A 23,617-nucleotide genomic window follows, 5' to 3' on the forward strand; every position below is an offset into this window, starting at 1 on the left:
TGGAGCCTGAGGGGGGGTGCGGGGGGAGGCGGGCTGGGCGGGGTGGGGCATGGCGGGGGAAGTGACTCAAGGCCAGAGGCGGACAGGCCCATGGCAGGCGGAGTGGGGGGAGCGCGGGGAATGGGTGACCCCGGACCGACTGGCGGCGCACGGGACAGGGCGAGGGTGCCGGCGCCCCCAGAACGCCGGGGACGAACCGCGAGGGGAGGCCCAGCTGCTGAGCCCTCCGGGACAGGGGTCTGACATCTGGACGGAGTGGGAAAACAGCATCCTGCCCTTGGGGAGTCGGGAGGAGCCCAGTCCCATCCAGCTGTGCAAACAGGAGGAGGAGGAGGTCCCAAGCCTACCCTTGGGAGAGGGGCTAGAGGGGTGGTAAAGCCGCCGCCGCCGCGCCGGCCCCCGCGGTGCGGGTTGCGCCAGCCTCCCCGGAGCCCGACGCAGAAACTTGTTGCAAACAAACAGGCGACCGCGGGTGCCCCTAGCAGCCAGCGGCGGAGTGGGTGGGCGGGCGAGAGGGAGGGGAAGGCTGGCGGACGCCGCAGCGAACTGGTGGGCAGACCCGGAGTCGCCGCGTAAGCGGGGCCGGCTCAGTGCGGTGCGGCAGGCGCGGCTGTGCGGCAGCGGAAGTCCTTTGTTGCAGCACAGTCCCTGGCAGAGCCAGAGCCTCTCCGCGCAGCCCAGCCCGAACGCCGCGCGCCGCCGCCACTGCAGCTCGCGGCCCCTTCGCCTCCGCCCGCCTTTCCCGTGGCTGATTTGCCTTAAACTCCCTAAAACCTCCGCAGCCCCGGTTCCTGCTGCGGCCGGTGAGTATCTGCCAGTTGTGGGGCTATTTGCGCAACTTTGGCCCGGGTGGGAGGACGCGGGCCGCCGGCCTGGCGGAGTGCGGTGCCGGAGCGGTGCCGACCCGTGCGGGGATCCCGAGCGCTGAGGACGCGCCGCGAGGACCCGGCGACGGGCGGCTGCCGGGCCGCCTGCTCGATCCCGCCGTTCGCCCGCGCGCCTCGTCCGGGACCTGCGGCCTCCCTGGGTCGGAGGCGAAGCCCCAGCGGAGACTAGTTCCCAAATTAGTTACCTTCTTTTCCCTTTCTTTCTCTGCCTTTATTTTTTCTTGGGGGGGGAGGGGAGGGGAGGTGTAGACGGGAGGCGGGAGGACCCGGTTGATTGACGTGCCCAGAGCCCGCTTCTCTCAACTTACAGCTGCGGCTCCTCGGCGGGTGGGAGGGGAAGTGTCCCGGAGCCCGAGGCCGCAGACTTGGGCGCGCTCCGAGGGAGGAGGCGTAAGAGCCGTGCAAATTCTTGCCACGCTCTTTTCCACCCCCTCTTGCCGGCACACACGCTTTTTGTTCAGTAAAAAAGTAGTGGGTCTCGGGTTTGGAAATTTTCAATGGAAAAGATGTGTTTCCTGGGAAGAAAGTGCTTTCGATTCCAGTGGTGGGCGCTTGCTAGAAGTTCTGTTAGTGTTCTGTAAATGTGTTGGGTGTAGATCGGGAGTCGTTACCACTAAAATATGTAGGCTTGGGTCTGAGCTCAGCCACACTCTCAGCCTCCCTTTTTTACCTAAGCAACGTGTCCGTATGATCTGAAAGGTTGACATGACCTTTTCCAAATTGGGAGCGTCGGGGAGATGTTGATGAAAGTCCTTGATGTTTTCTGGGGACAGTAGGGCATTTGTATGTGTGTAATAATACTCCTAAATCGAGCTCCAGCGTGGTAGGTACGCGCAGATTCTCCATTGGCCTAAGTATATTTCCATACAGCATGTCTCAAGGCAGGAAAACTATTACAGGAACAATTTTCTCCAACCCAAGGACTGGTTCCAGGCTTTTTGAGGCGTCTTAGAATCAGTTTCCGAGTTGAAGTTCAAGTCACTTTGGAGCAGAATTGGTGAAGGATGCAGGTCTCATGTTAACTTCAAAGCAATCACCACCTTCTTAGAAACGAAGAAATTAGATTCTATGAAATTTTATCAGTGCAAGTGGATATGATGGGAGAATTGGGATACAAAAACATGAAGGTTGAATGATAGCTGGCCATTCCAACCTCAAAACTTTTACTTTTGATTAACTTGCTGGATATCTAATAAAGTCTCAGTAATAACTGAATGGCTTTGGGAGCTAGATAGGGGCTTCCTCATCTCAGAAAATTGAAGCATAGTGGATGTGAAACTATTTTCAAAGATTAATAAAGACAGTCTCATGTAGAGTCTTTATCTTCTATTCATTTTAGGAGATTTCTCCATTATGACCAAGTTATCACAGTGTAGAATAACTCAAGTTGAGTAGCCTTTTCTGAAGCCTTTCTATTCTTCCCACTCCAATGTGATGGCCTATTTTGGGGAAGTAGTGGGGGAGCCCTGGTGCCTCACTGTCAGAGGAAAAGAAACCATATTTAACCAGGACCTCAGCAGGGCATGAACACAGTCTCAGCCACTTGCTCTTGACCTTGTGTTTTGATTTCACATTAACGGCTAGATTTTTGTACTGTTCCCTTATTCTCTTCTTTTGCCAGGCTCTGGGGATGATAAGTTCATGGAGCTTTTTCAGAGTGTCTCTGTGTTCTTTGCAGCAGCATTTCATATCCTAATGTGCAAGAGAAAAGAAATGCCTGCTTTCAGGCCTCTCCTCCTCCAGCCAGGAAAGTGCTAAGCCTTTCCTATTAACCTTCTAGGCCAAGGGGGAGGAAACCCTGTGGGATACAAATGTAGAAAAGTGTCCATAGATTTTTATTTTTAAGCTGTAATCTGTTTTCTAAAACAACTGAGGTATGTTTGAAAAACATCTGTTTGAGAGGGCTCTTTGGTCTGTATAGGATGTTTTCTCCTGTTGTTTTTTCTTGTGCTAATGTATTTTGCCCTGAAATATTGGCATTGTTATTCTTATGTACTTTCATGTGAACCAAATTAAATGTGATTCGTGCCTATTTTTTTCTCAAAATGGAAATACTTATTATAAAATCCATGCTGTTTGTAAAAATTCAGCCAATACTAAAGTACATAAAATACAAAAACAAAAATCATTTTGATTCCCACTCCCCAGAGATAATCACTGTTAACAGTCAATTCCTTGTTTAAAATAAGAGAAGGCAACATTTGATCATAACTGTGCTGTTGTGTGTGCTTCAGAACCCTGCCTAAGGATGGCCTGTGATGATTCATGGCCTTATGTTCTCTGTTCACTACTCAGGTTGGTGAGAATTGGCTAGGTGGAGAAAAAGGGAATGTTTCGCATTGGACTGGTTTAAAATTCTATGATCAAGTAACAGACGTGAGCGTTTAAATATAACAGGGCTGCTATTTTAGGTTTGTCCTTACGAAGTACTTACTGTACTGTGGTAAGCTAGTTCTCACACTTTTTTCATGCTGATGTTGATGTCCAGCTTCTGATGGGTTGGTTTATACTGGCCAAACTCATTAAAAAAATAAAACAAAACCAAAAGCCTCATATTTGTAGAGAGTTTCATAATTTTGTAGTTGGGAAGGAGTGGCTGAATTTGCCATGAAGACCACTGCCAGGATGTTCCTGTGCTGATATGGCGAGAGGGGTTCCTCTTGAATAGTACCTAGAGGTAGCATGCCAAACATCAAGGAAAGAGAATTAGAACAAAGAAGGGGATTCATGACTACAGTTTTTAGATGTGGCATGGAAGGAGATGGTACATATTTAATATAGATTCTAACTTCTGTTTGTGGCTTGTATGGTAACTACAGGAGCTCTTAGTCAAAGCCCAGAGTCATTTATGACTTAGCCTGGCATATTCAAGAAGAATGCATGTGAAGTAGCTGATGATGCTCTGAAAACAAAGCCCCAAAGTAGTACATAGAAGTTTAATTACACCATTGGTTATTTGATAGTGTTGGGGACACTGGTCTTTTTACACTACTTTGAGTGTAAAATCGTTTTCAGGGGCACCTGGGTGGCTCGGTTAAGCATCAGATTCTTGATTTTGGCTCAGGTCATGATTTCACAGTTCATGAGGTTGAGCCCTGCCTCAGGCTCTGTGCTAACAGCACAAGCCAACGTGGGATTCTCTCCCTCCCGCTCTCTCTGCCCCTCCCCGACTCCCACTCATGTGTGCATACTTGCGCTCTCAAAATAAGTAAATACACATTAAAAAATCGTTTTCCAAATAAAATTGGGAAATTGAAGCATTAAAGCACCAACCAGATTTTCCATTTGTTGTCTATGTGAGATACACATAATCCTTTTTAGAGCTAACTAAAGAGCTCCATCCCCACTGTATGTCTTTACTATTGGGGGCGGGGGGGGGGGGCTTGCTCTGATGGACGGTGGGAGTCAGCAGATGGAAGAGGAGATGCGGAAGGGGCACGGCGTTCTGCCTACAATGTGGGGCTATGTGAGAGTGGATGACTGGGAGGCTTAGCATGTTCCAGAGGGGCACTTCAGTTAATAGTCATTGCCATGGAGAGAGTGTTGTCTGGTTTATTTATTAAAAAAAATTTTTTTTTAACATTTATTTATTATTGAGAGACAGAGAGAGACAGAATGTGAGCAGGGGAAGGGTAGAGAGAGGGAGAGACCTAGAATCTGAAGTAGGCTCCAGGCCCTGAGCTGTCAGAACAGAGCCCGACGCGGGGCTCAAACTCACAAACTGCAAGATCATGAACGGAGCTGAAGTCGGTCGCTCAACCACCAGAGCCACCCAGGCGCCCCGAGTGTTGTCTGGTTTATAAAAGCTGAAACTTAGGGCCCCAAAGCAAGAGTTCAGAGTTTGAGTCCCACATCCTACTTACAAGGTGAGCACCTGAATATCAACCATTAACATTCAGAAAATGAGGATAATAACAATACCTATTTCAGGATTGTTGTGAGAATCAGTTGTATGATGTATGGGAAATTGCTTTGTAAATTTTTGACCACTATATAAAAGCTGCCATGACTGAAATAATACAAAAAATTGGACACCTGGCTGGTTCAGTTCATGGAGCATGTGACTCTTGATCTCCAGGTCATGAGTTTAAGCCCCATGATTGTAGAAATCACTAACAACAACAACAACATTGAAGAAATTACTAACAACAACAACCACAAATTGATAGGCAAAATGAAATTTACCTTCTTCAACATATTCAATCAAGACTGATCGAATATTAACTAAATGCCAGGCAATCCTTAGGGCTCGGGATACAGTGATGACGAAGACAATGCCTTGATCTCAAGCTTACAGCAAAACAAAATTATATAATTGTAATCCCTGCCAAGAGAGTGTGTTGGACACAGCATCCTATAGTTGTAGATAGGGGCTGTTTTAGAACAGAGGGCATCTGCATTTTGCATTACCCTAGGATCAGGAAAAAAATTCCCAAAAGAGTGACTGGACATCAAAAAGGTTCTAAGCAAAGGGAATCACATATATGAAAGCACGAAGGCCTTTGCTGTGGCAGGTCCTTTGGGATGAAGGGGAACCTTAAAGCTTAAATAGATTTAATGCTTAAAAAGGGAGTTAAGCTTCTTAGAATGAACATAGTTTTTATGATACTTTTTTTATTGGTTTCATTTCACGGACTTTTAATTAGATAAGAGTGAACTTTTCAGGGTTTTGGTTGGACTTAAACAAGAAAAATGGGGTTATAAGTGGAAAAATTGGAGACAATACAGTTTGTAAAGTCGGGTGGATCTGCGGGGGGGAGGAAGCCTGGCCAGTACTTCCCATTGTTCTAGAACTGCCTCTCTTGCTGCTCATTCAGCAGCACTTAGTGAATACTTACTATGTTGCACAGAAACAAGCTAACGGCCTTGTCTTCAGGTTGCTCCTCCCAATCTAGTGGGGAGACCTTCCGACAGACGCACAGATAACTGCGGTAGCCAGTTCTTATTTAGCATTTACTCTGTGACAGCCACTGCCTTGTGATAACTCTAAACACTAGGAAGGATTACCATCCCTTCTCAGATGAGAGAATTGAGGTACAGATTGCTTAAGGACATGTTCAAGGTCACATACTTAATGAGTGGCAGAGCCGGAATTTGGACCCAGGCGATCTGGTTAGTCTGTGCTTTTTAACACCTACTTTATGTTGCTGTTCTGATGATTAAAACATAGCGTAATAAGTGCAAAATAAGGAGATGATACAGAGTAATATCAAAACCTAAAATAGCGGGAGAGGGAGGTGTTACAGAAGGCTTTCTGGAGGAGGTGATACACTGTTAGATATGTGGGAGGTTCAGGCAGAAGAACCAATCAATCAGCATGAGTAAAAATGGAGGTAAGAAATACATTCAAGAGGAGTGGGGGGACAAGCAGTTTTGTGCTGCTTGAGAATGGAGTTTGAAGCAAGAAGTAGCCAAACATAAGACTAGATGGGTGGGCATGGACGGCTCAGTATGCTTTGCTAAGGAGTTTTTACTTTTTAGCCTGAGGATATGTGAAGGGAGGCATAGATGGTACGATTTGTGTTCTTTATGAATCGTTTGTTGTAATAACTCAGGAGTGATGACAGAGACCTCAGGAGGGCAGGGAAGGTAGGGATGGAATAGAGGAGTAGATTTGAGAAACAGAAAATTGGTGAGACTCGACAGTTGACTGTTAAGGGTGGGAGAAGTCCCAGGTGACTGGCAAGTAGCCTGGGTGATGGTGCATGGCAGTGCCTGCTGAGACAGAGAATACAAGGGGGAGGGGCAGATTTAGGTGGGTCCCCAAAGTCACAGAGGTACAGATATAAGTTCTAAAAAATGAACCCTAAAATTACCAAGAATACCAATGCCACGTGCAAAAAAGTGACTTCCTGGTAAAAGCTGCCTTTTGCTGAGAAGCCTGCTGTTCACACAGTGCCCTCTAGTGGTCGGAAGATGCCATGTTGCCTCTTTAAGATGAACAGATCAAAATGTAGAGATGGCCTGGAGTAAATACTTTTCCTCTTCTACTTCTGGAGGGAGAGAGAAGTATTCCAGAAGCCACTATGTTCCCTTTGCTTTCTGTGTGGACAAATTTATTTCCTAGACCTAGGAACAACTCACTTACTCAGAAGTTAGTTGGTTGGTTACCTCACTTATCCAGTGCCCTGGCCAGAAACAAGAGTAATGGCAATTTGTTGCCTATGAGCAATCAAAATAGATGAAACATCAGGTCATGATCTCACGGTTCATGAGTTCAAACCCCACGTCGGGCTCCGTGCTGACAGCTCAGAGCCTGGAGCCTGCTTCGGATTCTGTGTCTCCCTCTCTCTGCCCCTCACCCACTTGCCCTCTGTTTCTCTCAAAAATAAGTAAAAACATTAAAAAATAAAATAGATGAAACAAAGTGCAGGAACTAAACCCTTATCTTACAGAACATTTCCCTTAGGTCCTCTCAGAAAATTAAATTATGTAGATTCAGTTTCAATGAGTTTTTGTCTAATTTCTTAACCCCTAACGGGTTGCAATGGTGGGCAGCAGGAGATCAGCACCCGTTTTAGAAGTGATAGCTGTTGGCTTGACAAGCAAGACAGAATACTAACCAGCCAGCAAACCACAACCTCCAAAAGCACAACAGTTTGAGGCCATTTTGTGTAGGTGCAAACAACGCTTGCCAGTTTGAACAGCTGTGTTTTAGCAAAACACAACTGATGCAGAGCATAGGGCAGAGAGGTAGTTGGTGTTGCACTCAGGGTTGCAGAACAGTAGGAAGAGCCCTGGACCAGGATTGAGGAGATGGAGACCTTTGCTGTCAGCCACTACAACTGGAGATGATCTTGAGTATGTCTCTTAACCTCTTAGGGCCTCACTTTGCTTTCTCATGTGTAAAGCATCAGGTTGAACGTGATCGCTTTGTAAAATTCTATGAAGTATGTTCACAATGATGACATTAATACTTAAGAAAAATTGTACTGTGCCTGACTGAAAAGACAAGAAGAAATTGTCATCTCTGATTTATTTAAAACAAAATTTTTTTAAGTTTATTTGTTTTTGAGAGAGGCAGAGCATGAGCGGGGGAAGGGCAGAGAGAGAGAGGGAGACACAGAATCTGAAGCAGGCCCCAGCCCCCGAGCTGTCAGCACAGAGCCCAGTGTGGGGCTCGAACTCACGGACCATCAGATCATGACATGAGCCGAAGTCGGTCACTTCGCTTGACCGACTGAAGCCACGCAGGCGCCCCTGGTCTCTAATTTGTATGAGAATCCCGTAAGGAGTATGATTATCCCTATTCTATAGATGAGAAAAGCAGGTTTAGAGAGGTAAAGATGTTTCCTCATAGCTAAATAAATGGTAGAGTGGGTATCCCAACCTATTGGTGCCTGCTTCCTGGGCTCTTATTTAATACTTTCATTTACCAAGCATGCATTAAGTACCAACTATGTGGGACGTGTGTGCTGGGCACAGGGAGCATGAGAGCCTTGAAGTCTCATCCTTAGCCTTTCGGGTTCAGTGTAGTGGGCATTGCTGTATGGTACCTCTGTTAGTGTAAATGATAAAAGTCATGCTCTGGCACTGTTGGGACTAATGTGAAGCGCCATTAGGGTTTTAAAAGACTTTAGGGTGTGAGCACAGAACTGACTCACCATTTATAGCATTGTTTCTATGGGAATATGTGTTTCAAGTTCCAAAGAACTAACTTAAAAATAAAGTTTTGGAACATAACCCAGTTACAATTTCAGAACTTCCTGTGCTAAGTACTGAATTTACAGTCTAATAGCCAGCCAGAATGCCTGTTCTAAAAAGTGAATAAAATTGTCTAAACTTGATCGTGTCTGTCATGTAAGTGCCTTGAAGTGAAACTTTTTACCTTTGCGAGCATCTACAAAACTGGTTCTGCCTGGAAATTTCAAGAAAACCTAAAGAACTTCATTCAGTTTAAATTTAGAGATTGGACTCTATACCCTGGAAAATGGTATTCCAAGAAAGGATTTCACCAGGGTGACCTTATTTTTTACAGGTGGCAAAATCATCGAGGCCACGGTCTCAGGCTCAAGAGTCACATTGCCTGTGTTCTCATCTCACCAGGTCCTCTGTGGCCTTACAGAAGTTATATAACATTGTGCGCGCGCGCACACACACACACACACACACACACACTCTTAGACTAGAGCCTGACCATCGATAGGAGCGCTTAGCAAGTGTTGGCTATTCCTATCGTTGTTGTGTTACACTTGTCATTCACTATACCTTCAAAACCTCCATTTGCCAGTTTGGTGAAGTGTACCTGTCTTCCGTCCCATTACATCTTCATGCTTTCGTGTGTGCTGCTCTGTATCCCTCTCCAATTATTTACATCCACCCTTGTGCAGATGCCTGCAATGCCTCTCATCTTATTCTCTATTTTTCTCTGTTCTACTCACTCATCGGGTCCTCACTCAAAGCTTCCACCTTTCGTAACGCCCGCTGTCGTGGTACAATCATGCTTTTATTCCCCCCTCCAACTCTTGCTGAACTTTATTCAGTTTGGTTTAGTAATTATTCTCAAATTGTTTCTTGGTTTAAAATTTAACCCCTCATCTGTAATTAGTTCTATGTTGACCCTCCTTTTCCACCCTCTACCTCGATGCTTTATGCAATGTTAGGAATGTCGTAGATGTTCAATACACTCTTGATACTCTGCTTTATTAACATGAGAGAGCCCTTTTCATTTCAGGATTTTTAAAAGGATAGTCTATAACCCTCAAAGTAAATCCCTATACATATATCCAATCATAGAAGACACAGAAATAGGTATGAGGAAATGAATGTATATACCTAAATGACCTTTGAGATCCAGAGGTAATTGTTAGTAGTTGAGAGATGGGGGCACTGAATCGAGAGTCTGATGCCAGACTCTGCTGCAGATTCTCACTGAGGCAATGCACGCTGTCCCCGGGGAGGCCTCCGTGGCCTATGGCACACATTACAAAAAGATGATTTGCTTTACGGAAGGAGTCGCTCCAAAATCAAGGGATTTTTCAATCACTTTATTTTTTTAATTAATTAATTTTGGGGGAGGCGGAGAGAGAGCAGGAGCAAGCAAGAGTGAGGGAGAGGCAGAGGGAGAGAGAGAATCTTACGCAGTCTCCACGCCCAGTGCGGAGCTCAATGTGGGACTCAGTCTCACAAGATTGAGATCGTGACCTGAGCCGAAACCGAGAGTTGGACCCTTAACTGACTGAGCCACCCAGGTGCCCCTTCATTCAGTTTATATGCTTATTTATAGGTTCTTCAGTTGTCACATGACTAAGGCGGAAGCAAAAGAAACTTTCGGCAAAACTTTTTTCCCAGTTTAAGAGATTTAGTGATGAAGGAAAAGTATTTCTGATACCTTCCTATGTCAGTGAGAAATTTACTGAAATAGCTTGCACAGTATAATTTAGGGGACACGTCTACTAGGTAAGACTAGATGCACGTATACAGATAAAACAACATTACAGGTGGAGTTCAGATGTGGGTAGTCACTTGTTGTGCAAGAGTGCCTGGCCAGTAAATCCTGTGTGAGGGACTCATGCCCAGTCCTTGCTGAGCGTTCTTTGCAGAAGGGCACTTAGTGCCCTTTACAAGTGGTTCGTACCCCTTTGAGTGGTCATATGTCCTTGTTCTGTAATCCTAATCCTAGTACCTACTTTACCACAGTTAACTGTCCCCTTGATATACTGTTTAACAGTCAGAGATCTTTGCTGTTCTATGAAATAAGAATGTTGGATCAGATTAGAAGTCTCTAAACTCTAAAAATCTGTGAATGTCTAAATTAATATGCTTACTGTGCTTGGTGGCTGTTTTTGAATTTGAGATGAAACTTTCAAACTAAAAATTTTAAAATCCAGCGTAAAATGTGTCGCATCACCTAACTTCTTTCTTTTCCTGGAGAACTGCATGCACACAGATATCCATCTGGCTTAGAACTCTTGACTTTGGATCACATTTGAAGTTGTGCTCTCAGTCCCAGCCCTTGACTTCTAGCTGTAATAAATTTGTTTCACTAGTGATATAGCTAGTATATAATATAAGCAATCACAGATTCAGTTATAAAGGCAAGAAGAGCTAAACGCTCTTGCACTGTTGATGGGAATGCAAATTGGTGCAGCCACTGTGGAAGACAGATGGAGGTTCCTCAAAATGTTGAAAACTGAACTACCCTATAATCCAGTAATCACATCACTGGATATTTACACACACAAAATAAAAACACTAATTCAAAATGATTCATGAACCCCCAAGTTTATAGCAGCATTATTGACAATAGCCAAGATATGGGGGCAGCCCAAGTATCCATTGATTGATGAATGGATGAAGGCGATGTGGTATATATACACAAAGGAATAGTATTCAGCAATAAAGAATGAACTCTTGCCATTTGCAATGATGTGGATGGAGCTAGAGAGTATAATGCTAAGCAAAATAAGTCAGAGAAAGACAAATACCATATGATTTTATTTATATGTGGCATTTAAGAAACAACACAAGTGGGAAAAGGGCAGGGGGGGAAAGACACACACAAACCAAGAAACAGACTGTCAATTATAGAGAACAAACGTTACCAGAAGGGAGGCGGATGGGGGGGGGGATGAGTGATAGGTGATGGGGATTAAGGAGTGCACTTGTGATGAGCACTGGGTGATGTATGGAATATTGAGTCACTACATTGTACACCTGAAACTAATATTACACTGTATGCTAACTATACTGGAATTAAAATTAAAACTTACAAAAATAAAATAAATAAAAATAAGAACAGCTAAGATATAAGCAATCCTTTTATTTAAAACGTTTGCAAGCTTTACTATAATATAAAGTTAACTAAGTTTTAGTAGCATTATTAATATCAAAAAAACTGAAAGGAGAAAACTTATTTTGGAATTTGAATAAAATTCTTTTTAATGAATTAAATTTACTGTAAATGAATGTAAAAAAATACTTTCAAAAAGGGGGTGCCTGGGTGGGTCATTCAATTGAGGGTCTGACTCTTGATTTTGGCTCAGGTCATGATCCCAGGGTCATGGGATTGAGTCTCGTGTTGGGCTCCATGCTGAGCATGGAGACTGCTGGAGATTCTCTCTCTCTCTCTCTCTCTCTCTCTCTCTCTCTCTCTCTCTCTCTGCCCCTCTCCCCTGCTCACTTTCTCTCTCTGTCTCAAAAAAAAAAAAAAAAAAAAAAAAATCAGGGCACCTGGGTGGCTCAGTCGGTTAAGCATCCAGCTTTGGCTCAGGTCATGATTTTGCGGTTTGTGAGTTCAAGCCCCACATGAGGCTCTCTGCTGTCAGCATGGAGCCTGCTTCAGGTCCTCTGTCTCCCTCTCTCTTTGCCCCTCCCCCGCTCTCTCTCCCTCTGTCTCAAAAATGAATAAACATAAGAAAAGATTAAAAGAATAAGTGAATGAGTTTTTAAATTTTTAATGCAAAAAGTATTCTCAAGAGATAGATAACAAGCTAAAATCTCACAAGAATTTAGATCCTTCACCCCAGATTCCATGCCCCACCTCTCTTCTTTTTTTGTTTTTTTGTTTTTTGGTGTTTTGTTGGTGTTATTAAGCCTTCTCAAAGCTTTTCTGTGTAATAAGTGAGGTGTAATAAGAACAAAGTTATTGGTACTAATATGTGAAGGATTGTTATTAAAAGTTACTCTACTTTTGGGGTGCCTGGGTGGCTCAGTTGGTTAAGCATCCGACTCTTCGTTTCGGCTCAGGTCATGATCTCATGGTTCGTGGGTTCGAGCCCTCCATCAGGCTCTGTGCTGACGGGGCAGAGCCTGCTCGGGATTCTCTCTCTCTCTCTCTCCCTCTCTCTCTACCCCTCCCCCACTCATGCTGTCTCTGTCTCTCTCTCTCTCTCTCTCAAAATAAATAAATAAACTTAAATTTTTTTTTAAAGTTACTCTACTTTTTAAAGTTAGTTTTACTCAGAATGTGGATATTTGCATAATAATATTGATGAAACTACAATTCTAGGTCAGCCTAGAAACTGTAGTCATAGCATGAATTTTGTTTGGCCTTGAGCTCTCTGAGGGGAAGGTAGGAATGTGAAGTGAAGACAGTGGGGTTCATACCCATGCCTTTCTGACCCAGAGTCCTGTGTTCTCTCCACAAGAGCATGATGCTCTCTTCCATAGAGAAGGTACTTTACTGAATACGTGTTGAAGTCACTAGTGTAGAAAAAGCCAAAATTCTCAACAATGTATCCCTGAGATTGCAGAATACCTGTGCTATTGCCGATTCTCAGTACTTTATATAGTGCCTAGTGCCCCAGAGCACTCAAGGAATATTTGTTGCATTGACAAATGTGCGTTCAAATGCTGTTGGTGCTCTTGTTCTAGTGTAGTGTTTATATTAACACGGATGCATTTTTACTAACTTCACTGAATCTGATTTTCTCTGGAGAGGTGCTCATCATATTGGTCTTGGATGTACTTGCAACAGTTTTGGTTGCTGGCCGTAAAACTGCTTTCCATTTAGGGGCACCTAGGTGGCTCAGTCGGTTGAGCCTTCTGCTCAGGCCATGATCTCACGGTTCTTGGGTTCGAGCCCCACGTCGGGCTCTGTGCTGCCAGCTCAGCCTGGAGCCTGCTTCGGATTCCGTGTCTCCCTCTCTGACCCTCACCTGCTCATGGTCTGTGTCTCTCTCAAAAATAAATAAACATTTAAAAAGAATTAAAAAAAAAAAAAAAAACCCTGCTTTCCATTTAGATTAGAAGAGGTCTTGGAACTTGTAAGCTCTTTTTTTTTTTTTTTTAAGTTTATTTATTTATTTATTTAGAGGAAAAGAGAGCACAAGCAGGGAAGGGGCGGCGGGGGGGCAGGGGGGCAGGGGGTGCAGAGAGAGAATCCTAAGCAGGCTCCTCGCTCTCAGAGCAGAGCCCAATGCCGAGCTCAACCCCACGAACCATCAGATCCTGACCTGGGCCGAAATCAAGAGTCGGACGCTTAACCAAGGGAGCCACCCAGGTGCCCCTAATGTCTTTATGTCATTATATTAAGCACAGGATATGAAAAACCTGCACGTCTTCACAGATTAACTGCTGGCGTTCCTCCTACTAGACTACTGTTTGTAAGGAAACCTTTTTATTTTTTATTTGATTTATTTATTTTTTTAACGTTTATTTATTTTTGAGACAGAGAGAGACAGAGCATGAACAGGGGAGGGGCAGAGAGAGAGGGAGACACAGAATCTGAAACAGGCTCCAGGCTCTGAGCTGTCAGCACAGAGCCCGACGCGGGCTCGAACTCACGGACCATGAGACCATGACCTGAGCCGAAGTCGGACGCTCAAGCGACCAAACCACCCAGGCGCCCCTAATGTCTTCATGTCATTATATTAAGCACAGGATATGAAAAACCTGCACGTCTTCACAGATTAACTGCTGGTGTTCCTCCTACTAGACTACTGTTTGGAAGGAAACCTTAAGGTTAGCTGACTAGTCAAACTTAGCTCCTGCTGCTTAGAATATGCATGACCACCACCACCACTGCCGTGTTACTTCCGTTAGTTATCACACATCAAGAACTTTACACATTGTTTCTATGAATCCTTGTATGTGATATGTTATTTGACGTATTATCCCCACTTTGAAAGTTCGGGAAATTTGGGGCCAGTGAGGGTAAATAAGTTACCAAAGGCGGCGAAGCTAGATTGGAACTCAGCTCTCTCTGATGCAGAGCCTGTGTTCTTTTCCTTGTACCCTCCCGTCCCGTCCCGTCCTCATCAACATTTCATCCCTCTTCCGTGCAGGGCATTCGTTATCATCCAGAAGAGTTTGTTTCATTTTTTAACAACTCTTATTAGGAGATTTGTTTTGAGATAACATCTATCCTTCTGCCCCTTTCTCTTTATTTTTCATTAAAGTTCTCTATGAATCCTACAAAATGACTATAGACCTAGAAATCTCATCCTATGGTGCTGCCACTCTGGAAAACAGTATGGACTTTCCTCAAAAAAATTAAAAATAGAACTACCCTACGACCCAGCAATTGCACCACTAGGTATTTATCCAAAGGATACAGGAGTGCTGATTCGAAGGGGCACATGCACCCCAATGTTTAGAGCAGCACTATCGACAATAGCCAAAGTATGGAAAGAGCCCAAATGTCCGTGGACTGATGAATGGATAAAGAAGATGTGGCATATATATATATATATATATATATATATATATATATATATAATATATATTGTGTGTATACATATAGGGTGTGTATACACACACACACACACACACACACACACACAATGGAATATAACTTGGCAATAAAAAGAAGGAAATCTTGTCATTTGCAACAATGCGGATGGAATTAGACTATATTACGCTAAGTGGAATAAGTTAGTCAGAGAAGACCATTATATGATTTCATTCATATGTGGAATTTAAGAAACACAATAGATGAACATGGGGAACACAGGGAAGCAAAAATAAGATAAAAACATAGAGGGAGACAAGCCATAAAAGACCCTTAAATACACAGAACAAACTGAGGGTTGATGGGGGTGTGCAATATGGGTGATGGGCATTGAGGAGGGCACTTGTTGGGATGAGCACTGGGCGTTATATGTAGGTGATGAATCACTAAATTCTCTTCCTGAAATCATTGTTACACTATATGTAGCTAACTTGGATTTAAATTAAAAAATAGAGAGAGAACAAACTGAAGGTTGGTGGAGGTGTGGTGGGTAGGGGGATGGGCTAAATGGGCGATGAGCATTAAGGAGGGCACTTGTTGGGATGAGCACTGGGTGTTAAGTGTAAATAATGAATCATTAAATTCTACTCCTGAAACCAGTACTATGCTATATGTTAACTAGCTTGACTTTAAATTAAAAAATAAAAATAAATAAATAAGTCTAAGAAGCTGTGAGTTCAATAAAGTTAAAGCTTCTTTACAAAAAAAAACCTCATCCTATAAAAAATGGGCTTGGGGTCAACGTGTGTGTGTGTGTGTGTGTGTGTGTGTGTGTGTGTGTGTGTGTGTCTCACCCTTTGAATAAGAGATTGTTTTTGGATTTGTTTTATATAATTGTTATTGTTACATAATTTCATATCCTTTGTTTATTTACTTGACTTTCCATCCTGGAAACTTACTCATTTTCTTCTACAGTCTTCGTTCATTAATTTAATTTTTAAAGGCCACACGACAGTGAATTTTAATTTTAGGTAGTAGATTTACCTGGGTTCACTTGCAACTCCCTTACTACCAGACATTTCAAATTATAAATAACATGTTGATGGATATCTTTGTGCATATATTCCTTTTTGTATTTAGGTACATACTAAGCATGCTTCCTCATTGGTTATAGATACCTGACTTATAGAAGGTTGAAATATTGTGCCTATTGACATGCTTGATTTGGCTTACAAAAAGGTACAATGGTTGCAAAAGAAGGCACTAGTCCTCATGATAAGCCACCGTCTTTTTACTAGACTCACTAGATGCATATCCCTGACTAAGCAACTCTGTGTCATTAGGCAGGAAGAACAGGAAGAAGGAGGAGGGATGGGTCTTTAGGTAGTGGGGAAAAGGGGTATGTGATCGAGATATGATCTGTGAAGAACAGATAAAAAGCAAGTGGAAATAAACTGTAGATACCTCTTAATTACCATTGCAAGGATTGAAGGGTTTGGGGACTGGAGAGTGAACATTTAATGTCTCTGAACAGCTTGTTAAATGTTCTTTTTATGCTCAGGTTGTATAGGAACTTGTTTTTAAGTAGAAGATAGTGAAGTTTATGTATACAGATTAAAAATTGAGGCTATGGATTGAGCGTCTGACTCTTGATTTCGGCCCAGGTCATGATCTCATGGTCATGGGATTGAGCCCTCCTGTCAGGCTCTGCACTGAGCTTGGAGCCTTCTTAAGTTTCTCTTTCTCTCCCTCTGCCCCGCTCCGCTCCCCTGCTTGTGTGCACTCTCCCCCCCCCCAACTCCCCGCCCCCATTAAAAAAAAAAATTGAGGCTAAAATTGGATCTTATTTTAGTTTTATAATATAATGGATAGGGCTTCTAGTGCTTTTAATGTTTTTCTCTCCTTTACCCAAGGTCGACTCACTACATTAATAATATTTATAGTGGGGGGGGCGCCTGGGTGGCTCAGTCAGTTGAGCATCCAACTTCGGCTCAGGTCATGATCTCGCTATCCATGAGTTCAAGCCCCCCATCAAGCTCTGTGCTGACAGCTCAGAGTCTGGAGCCTGCCTCAGATTCTGTGTCTCCTCTTCTCTCTGCCCCTCTCCCACTCATGCTCTGTCTCTGTCTCTCAATAATAAATAAATATTAAAAAAAAAATTTTTTTTAACCTACAAAAACAAATGGCCAATAAATAGCCAATTTTGTATCACCTATAGCCCCCGCACCCACCTCACTGGATTTTTTTCAAGCATAGTTTAGGGTACATCACGTCATCTATAAATACGTTAGCGTGTTTATCTAAAAGATAGGGACTCTTTTAACACAACAAAAATACATTCAACACACTTAAATATGAGCAGTGATTCCTTAATACCCGTTACCTAAGTTTTTAATACTCTGTAGTTTAGTTTATGAACTTTCAGTTTAAGTTATTTTATTTACTTTCATTGTTTGTATCCATCAGGTACTTTTAAACTTTTTCCTTTCAAATCTAGTAAATGTTATTCCCAACATAGTTTGAGGAAACCAAAGTGATGGTTTTTGTTTTTGATACCTTAGCTTGGGTTTCCTTTTTTTTTTTCAACGTTTTTTTTTTTTTTTTTTTGTTTTTTATTTTTGGGACAGAGAGAGACAGAGCATGAACGGGGGAGGGGCAGAGAGAGAGGGAGACACAGAATCGGAAACAGGCTCCAGGCTCCGAGCCATCAGCCCAGAGCCTGACGCGGGGCTCGAACTCACGGACTGCGAGATCGTGACCTGGCTGAAGTCGGACGCTTAACCGACTGCGCCACTCAGGCGCCCCACTTGGGTTTCCTTTTTTAACAAAATATTTATTTTGAGAGAGACAGAGCACGAGCATGTGAGTGGGAAGGGCCAGAGAGAGAGAGAGAGAGAGAGAGAGAGAGAGAGAGAATCCCAAGCAGGCTCCGCGCTGAGGGCTTCGATCCCACGAACCATGAGATAATGACCTGAGCCAAAATCAAGAGTCAGATGCTCATCCGACTGAGCCACCCAGGTGCCCCCATTGTGCTTCTTAAAATCAAAGTGGGAAGCTTGAATAAATGGCTATCTTCATCTTCAAATTTAAAAAAGCATTCAGGTATATATTATTGAGTTTTCCTACACTGGAATGGAAAACTATGTATACCTTTGTTATAATAGCAAAGTCACACAAGTCACAAAGTGTGATCAAAATTACTCTTCAGGTGCTTTCTAAAGATACCTCGTCTGACTTTACTATTTTTGTTTTACATAGGTCTCTAATTAATAGAAGATGGCAAAGCCCAGCCACAGCAGCTACGTCCTTCAACAGCTAAACAACCAAAGGGAATGGGGTTTTCTCTGTGACTGTTGTATTGCAATCGATGACATTTACTTCCAAGCACACAAAGCAGTTCTGGCTGCCTGTAGCTCCTATTTTAGAATGTTTTTCATGAACCATCAGCACAGTACTGCGCAACTGAATCTCAGCAACATGAAAATTAGCGCCGAGTGTTTTGATCTCATTCTGCAGTTTATGTATTTAGGAAAAATCATGACTGCTCCCTCTAGTTTTGAGCAGTTTAAAGTGGCAATGAACTATCTACAGCTGTACAATGTTCCTGACTGCTTAGAAGACATACAGGATGCAGATTGTTCCAGTTCCAAGTGTTCATCTTCTGCTTCAAGCAAACAGAACAGCAAGATGATCTTTGGGGTAAGAATGTACGAAGACACAGTGGCTAGAAATGGCAGTGAGGCCAATAGGTGGTGTGCAGAACCCAGTTCAACCGTAAATACACCACATAACAGAGAGCCCGATGAAGAGTCTTTACAATTAGGTAATTTTCCGGAACCACTGTTTGATGTCTGTAAAAAAAGTTCGGTGTCCAAATTATCTACTCCAAAAGAACGCGTGTCACGACGCTTTGGACGGAGTTTTACCTGTGACAGCTGTGGATTTGGCTTTAGCTGTGAAAAGTTATTAGATGAGCATGTGCTAACCTGTACTAACAGACATTCGTACCAAAACACAAGATCCTACCACAGAATAGTGGATCTTAGAGATGGAAAAGACAGTAATATCAAAGCTGAGTTTGGTGAAAAGGATTCTTCTAAAACATTTTCTACGCAGACGGACAAATACCGAGGAGACCCGAGCCAGGCGGCCGAGGATTCGACTTCAACCCCTGGAAGCAGAAAAAGTAGCACCGTGGAGTCTGAGCTAGCCGGCGAAGAAAAAAGCAGAGCTGCCGAAAGGAAAAGAATCATTATCAAGATGGAGCCAGAAGATATTCCTACAGACGAACTGAAAGACTTTAACATCATTAAAGTTACTGATAAAGACTGTAACGAATCCACTGACAACGACGAATTAGAAGATGAACCTGAAGAGCCATTTTATAGATACTATGTTGAAGAAGAGATCGGTATTAAAAAAAGTGGTAGGAAAACTCTAAAACCTCGGATGTCAATAAGTGCTGAAGAAAGAGGAGGTTTAGAAAGTATGAGGCCCCCTAACAACAGCAGTCCGGTACAAGAGGATACCGAAAATGCGTCTTGTGAGCTGTGCGGACTCACAATCACCGAGGAGGACCTGTCATCCCATTACTTAGCCAAACACATTGAAAATATCTGTGCGTGTGGTAAATGCGGACAGATCCTTGTTAAGGGCAGACAGCTTCAGGAACATGCGCAGAGATGTGGAGAACCCCAAGATCTGACAATGAATGGCTTAGGAAATGCCGAGGAGAAAATGGACATGGAAGAGAATCCTGATGAGCAGTCAGAAATAAGAGATATGTTTGTTGAAATGTTGGATGATTTCAGGGACAATCATTTCCAGATAAACAGTATCCAAAAAAAGCAGTTATTTAAACACTCTGCCTGTCCTTTCCGATGTCCGAATTGTGGCCAGCGTTTTGAAACTGAGAACCTAGTGGTTGAACATATGTCTAGCTGCCTAGACCAAGATGTGTTTAAGAGTGCCATCATGGAAGAAAACGAGAGAGATCACAGACGAAAGCATTTTTGTAATCTGTGTGGAAAAGGATTTTATCAGCGGTGCCACTTAAGAGAACACTACACTGTTCACACCAAGGAAAAACAGTTTGTCTGTCAGACATGTGGAAAGCAGTTTTTAAGAGAGCGTCAGTTGCGACTGCACAATGATATGCACAAAGGCATGGCCAGGTATGTCTGTTCCATTTGTGATCAAGGAAACTTCAGAAAACATGACCATGTACGGCATATGATTTCTCATTTATCTGCTGGTGAGACTATATGCCAGGTCTGCTTTCAGATATTCCCAAATAATGAACAGTTGGAACAGCACATGGATGTTCATCTGTATACATGTGGAATATGTGGAGCCAAATTTAATTTGAGGAAAGATATGAGATCACATTATAATGCCAAGCATTTGAAAAGAACATAAGTGATTTTCTACTGTACTCACGTTTAGTTGATAGCAGACAAAACACCAAAGCAAAGGATATGAGCTATTTAGAAATTGATTTTATAAGATGAATTGTTGGAGAAAGATCTCAAAGCCCTTTTACCTTTAATATTTTTGTTTAGGATCTTAAGTATCTACATTTTAGATGTTATTAAATGTTTATCATTTTTGTTATTTCTTCATAGAATTCTTTGATTTTAGTTTGTTTTAGCTATGATTAAAATTACTTTTCAATGTAGACTACAAGTGGTTGTTACCCCTTCAATGACTATTAAACTTTAGTTTTTTATCATAAGGTGATGACTTTACTATTTCTATGTGGGTTTTTTTTTTTTTTTTGTAAGGTTATCCTGTGAAATTTTAAATCCAACATCATTGGCCATTTGTGTTTATTTAAAAAAACTTTTTAAAGTAATTCTTGGAAACTATCTCATTTGCTATTAGCTTTTTTTTTTTTTTTTTTGGTAAGTTGAACAGTGATTTAGCTACTGTTTATTCCCCCCCTTTTTTTTTTATCAATGAAATCCATATTCTTTAATTGACATGCTTGTTAGGCAGGCTAGGTGCATTGACTCTAAACTTGAAGGTTGACATGGGCTCAAACTTGGCCTAAAAAGATTGATGGACCTAAGGAAATTCCTATAAATGAATATTTCCTATAATTGATAAAATATTATCATTTAATAATCACATTTAAAACTTATATTAAGTGTAAAATCCAATGACTTTACCCCACTTGAGAAATTAGTGGGGACATGTCATTTTGTTTTGTGATATTAAATTTAACTATGATAGTTAATTAAAAAGACATATCTTGTATTCATTTAAAATAATTTAAAATATTCTGATTTCTAAAGTGTATTAGTTTATCAATTATTTTTGTTTATAAATAGACTTTAATAGCTCTCTAGGAATATGACATCTAAAGAAAAATGATTTTTCATCTTTAAAATTACATACTTTTGGAACTTAACTTTGAGATTTGAGAAAGCTGCCATGTATATTGATAAATCAAATAAAATAAAGAAATCAATTACAAACCTGGTTGTTCTATAAAAGTAGAGTGTGCAAAAAAATGTCTTGTGTTTTATACTAAGATTTGGAGGAAATGTGTTGTGGCAAATTGCAGTTTATCGCCATGCTTTATTACTATTTTTTTCTGTAAAGGACTGCAAAATTTGAGGACTATAAAATAATCACAGAGCATATAAGTAGAAATAGCTTATCATTTTTAGTTAAAGGAGTATCATTGTTAGTTGTTGCTGGCACAGGGTCTACATTGAATTACATGTGAATTAAAACACTGGCACAGCCAACACACCAATAACCACATCTACCGAATAGAATGCCTTTTAATGTGAATTACTTGCATTGTCATACCCTTCTCATAACACAAGGGATTTTAAGTGACGTCTGTATTTAAACATACAATTCTGTAATTATGCACAGTAACTTAACAGCATTGCTCTTTTTGCTTACATCAGATTTTTAAGCTATGCAAGTCCTATTTTTCTATACAATTTGCATACAAGGAAAAATTGCCAAGACAATTGAGACACTGACTAACACAGATCTAGCTGAAAGAGAAGGAAGTACTAGCACAGTGTGAGCTCGGAGATTTGTGGGGATACAAGTAAGGATAGGATAAGTAAGAAGAGGGACAGTGCAGGTGGCATGTGGTATTAAAATAATGGGAAATAGAGACGGGGGAAATACACTAATAGATAAACAGGAAGTTAGGAATTTTTTTTTTTTTTTTAAAGCCACATAGCAGAAAAAGCAGGAAAAGTGATTCAGCTGAGTCTTGGACACAGTAGTTTATCAAGGAATTAAATCTGGAGTGCCACTTGAAATATGGTGTATATATTACTGATAAGAACCTGATAAAAGCTCTGTAACAAACCCAGAGACCGTCAGAGGGTTGTGTAACGAGATAAGATAAACTCAACAAATTTCCAAACTATTGATAGAGTATCTCAGTGAACATAATTTTTAGGGGGAATCACTTTTTTCCATGATCTTCACCAATATCGATTGCAGTGGCTTCCCACCATTAAAGAATAGGGTGGTTTCTAAATACTCCCGTGCTGTAAAAAAGGATTGTCTATTCCATTAGGAAAAGGGAGCGTTAATTTAATGTTTTGACATGGACCGACAGCCAGTAATTTGCAAGCAAATATATAAACATTGAACATAATGTCTAACTTTACATAACTGAGAAGTTTATGGTTTCGCGAAGCCCCACCTCACCATGTGTCCTTCCAGTTCCATATTACTCAGAACAACTTTTGTTTTGTTTTGGAACCAGCTATAGGGCAGCACAGGCTCCTGTGGGTATAATGTACAAATTTTCCTCATTAAGGCAGAGAGTACATGTAAAAGCTACTTGCCTCTTACAGTTAAGGGGAATGAAAAATGTCTGACACCTCTCTCCAACCCAGTTTCCTCTGACTTCCTTCCTTTCCTGGGGTTACAGAGCTGTAACTCCTTGCTATTGCTTCTTGCCCTCCGTGCTGTGAAGGCAATGAATCGAGGTTGTGGAAGCTACCTTCTCCTCCTGCCTTTTACAACTTATGTAATTAGGCTCCGAATCCAAAAACGAAGGGAAAATCTAGACAGATATCTGTGGAATCTTGTGTCTCATAAACAGAGTCTTGCTTTTAAAGGGCCTTTGTTCTTCAGCAAGAAATCTTAGAGAAATGGAGTCCGTGCCTATCAAAGCTTGTCACCGGTTACGGTGACAACTTGGATGTTTATAATTCTGTAATAAGCACCACTAAGAATCTCAGATTAACGAAGCACAACAGGGTGGCAGTGCAGTAGGACTCAGAAATCTGACTTAATCTCACCCATATTTTTAAAGTAAAACTATTGAGGCAAATGGCTCTCATGGCGTAAAATGGTACAAGGCTAGTTTAATGTATGAAGTTCGAATGTGGACAAAACTTAGAAGAAAGAACAGGGATTCTAGGGGCTAGTTATAGAACTAAAAGAATTAAAATAAGGACAAACTTTGCTAGGGCAGTCAGAGCACCAATCAAAAGGAAAACTAATAGACTGACGTGAAAAATCGTATTTAAGTGCTGTAGTTGAAAACAAAAACACGAACGAGATGTAGGAGTTGAATAAAATATAAACATTTGGGATTGTCTTAGGTGAGAGTAGAGATTGAAGTACT

At 41.9% G+C, this 23,617-nt stretch overlaps 1 protein-coding gene across 5 annotated transcripts in view; it reads left to right on the plus strand.

Annotated features, from left to right (window-relative positions):
• Positions 1-54: 54 nt before the first annotated feature.
• Positions 55-23,617, plus strand: part of ZBTB1 (zinc finger and BTB domain containing 1) — a 29,144-nt gene continuing 5,581 nt past the window's right edge. For 3 of the 5 annotated variants that reach the window (XR_009264532.1, XM_058739299.1, XM_058739297.1), the window contains exons 1-2: positions 55-803; positions 18,259-20,174. Coding sequence is in view for 4 of the 5 variants with exons in the window: in XM_058739299.1 (XP_058595282.1) it covers positions 18,277-20,174 (1,898 nt within the window). In the remaining variant the exon portion in view is untranslated. Of the gene's footprint in view, positions 804-4,491; positions 4,754-18,258; positions 21,480-23,617 lie in introns of those variants that run through there. The other 2 variants (XM_058739295.1, XM_058739296.1) reach the window with 2 other exon arrangements.

This window comes from Neofelis nebulosa, chromosome 7, assembly GCF_028018385.1.
Source record: "Neofelis nebulosa isolate mNeoNeb1 chromosome 7, mNeoNeb1.pri, whole genome shotgun sequence".
Classification (NCBI taxonomy): domain Eukaryota; kingdom Metazoa; phylum Chordata; class Mammalia; order Carnivora; family Felidae; genus Neofelis; species Neofelis nebulosa.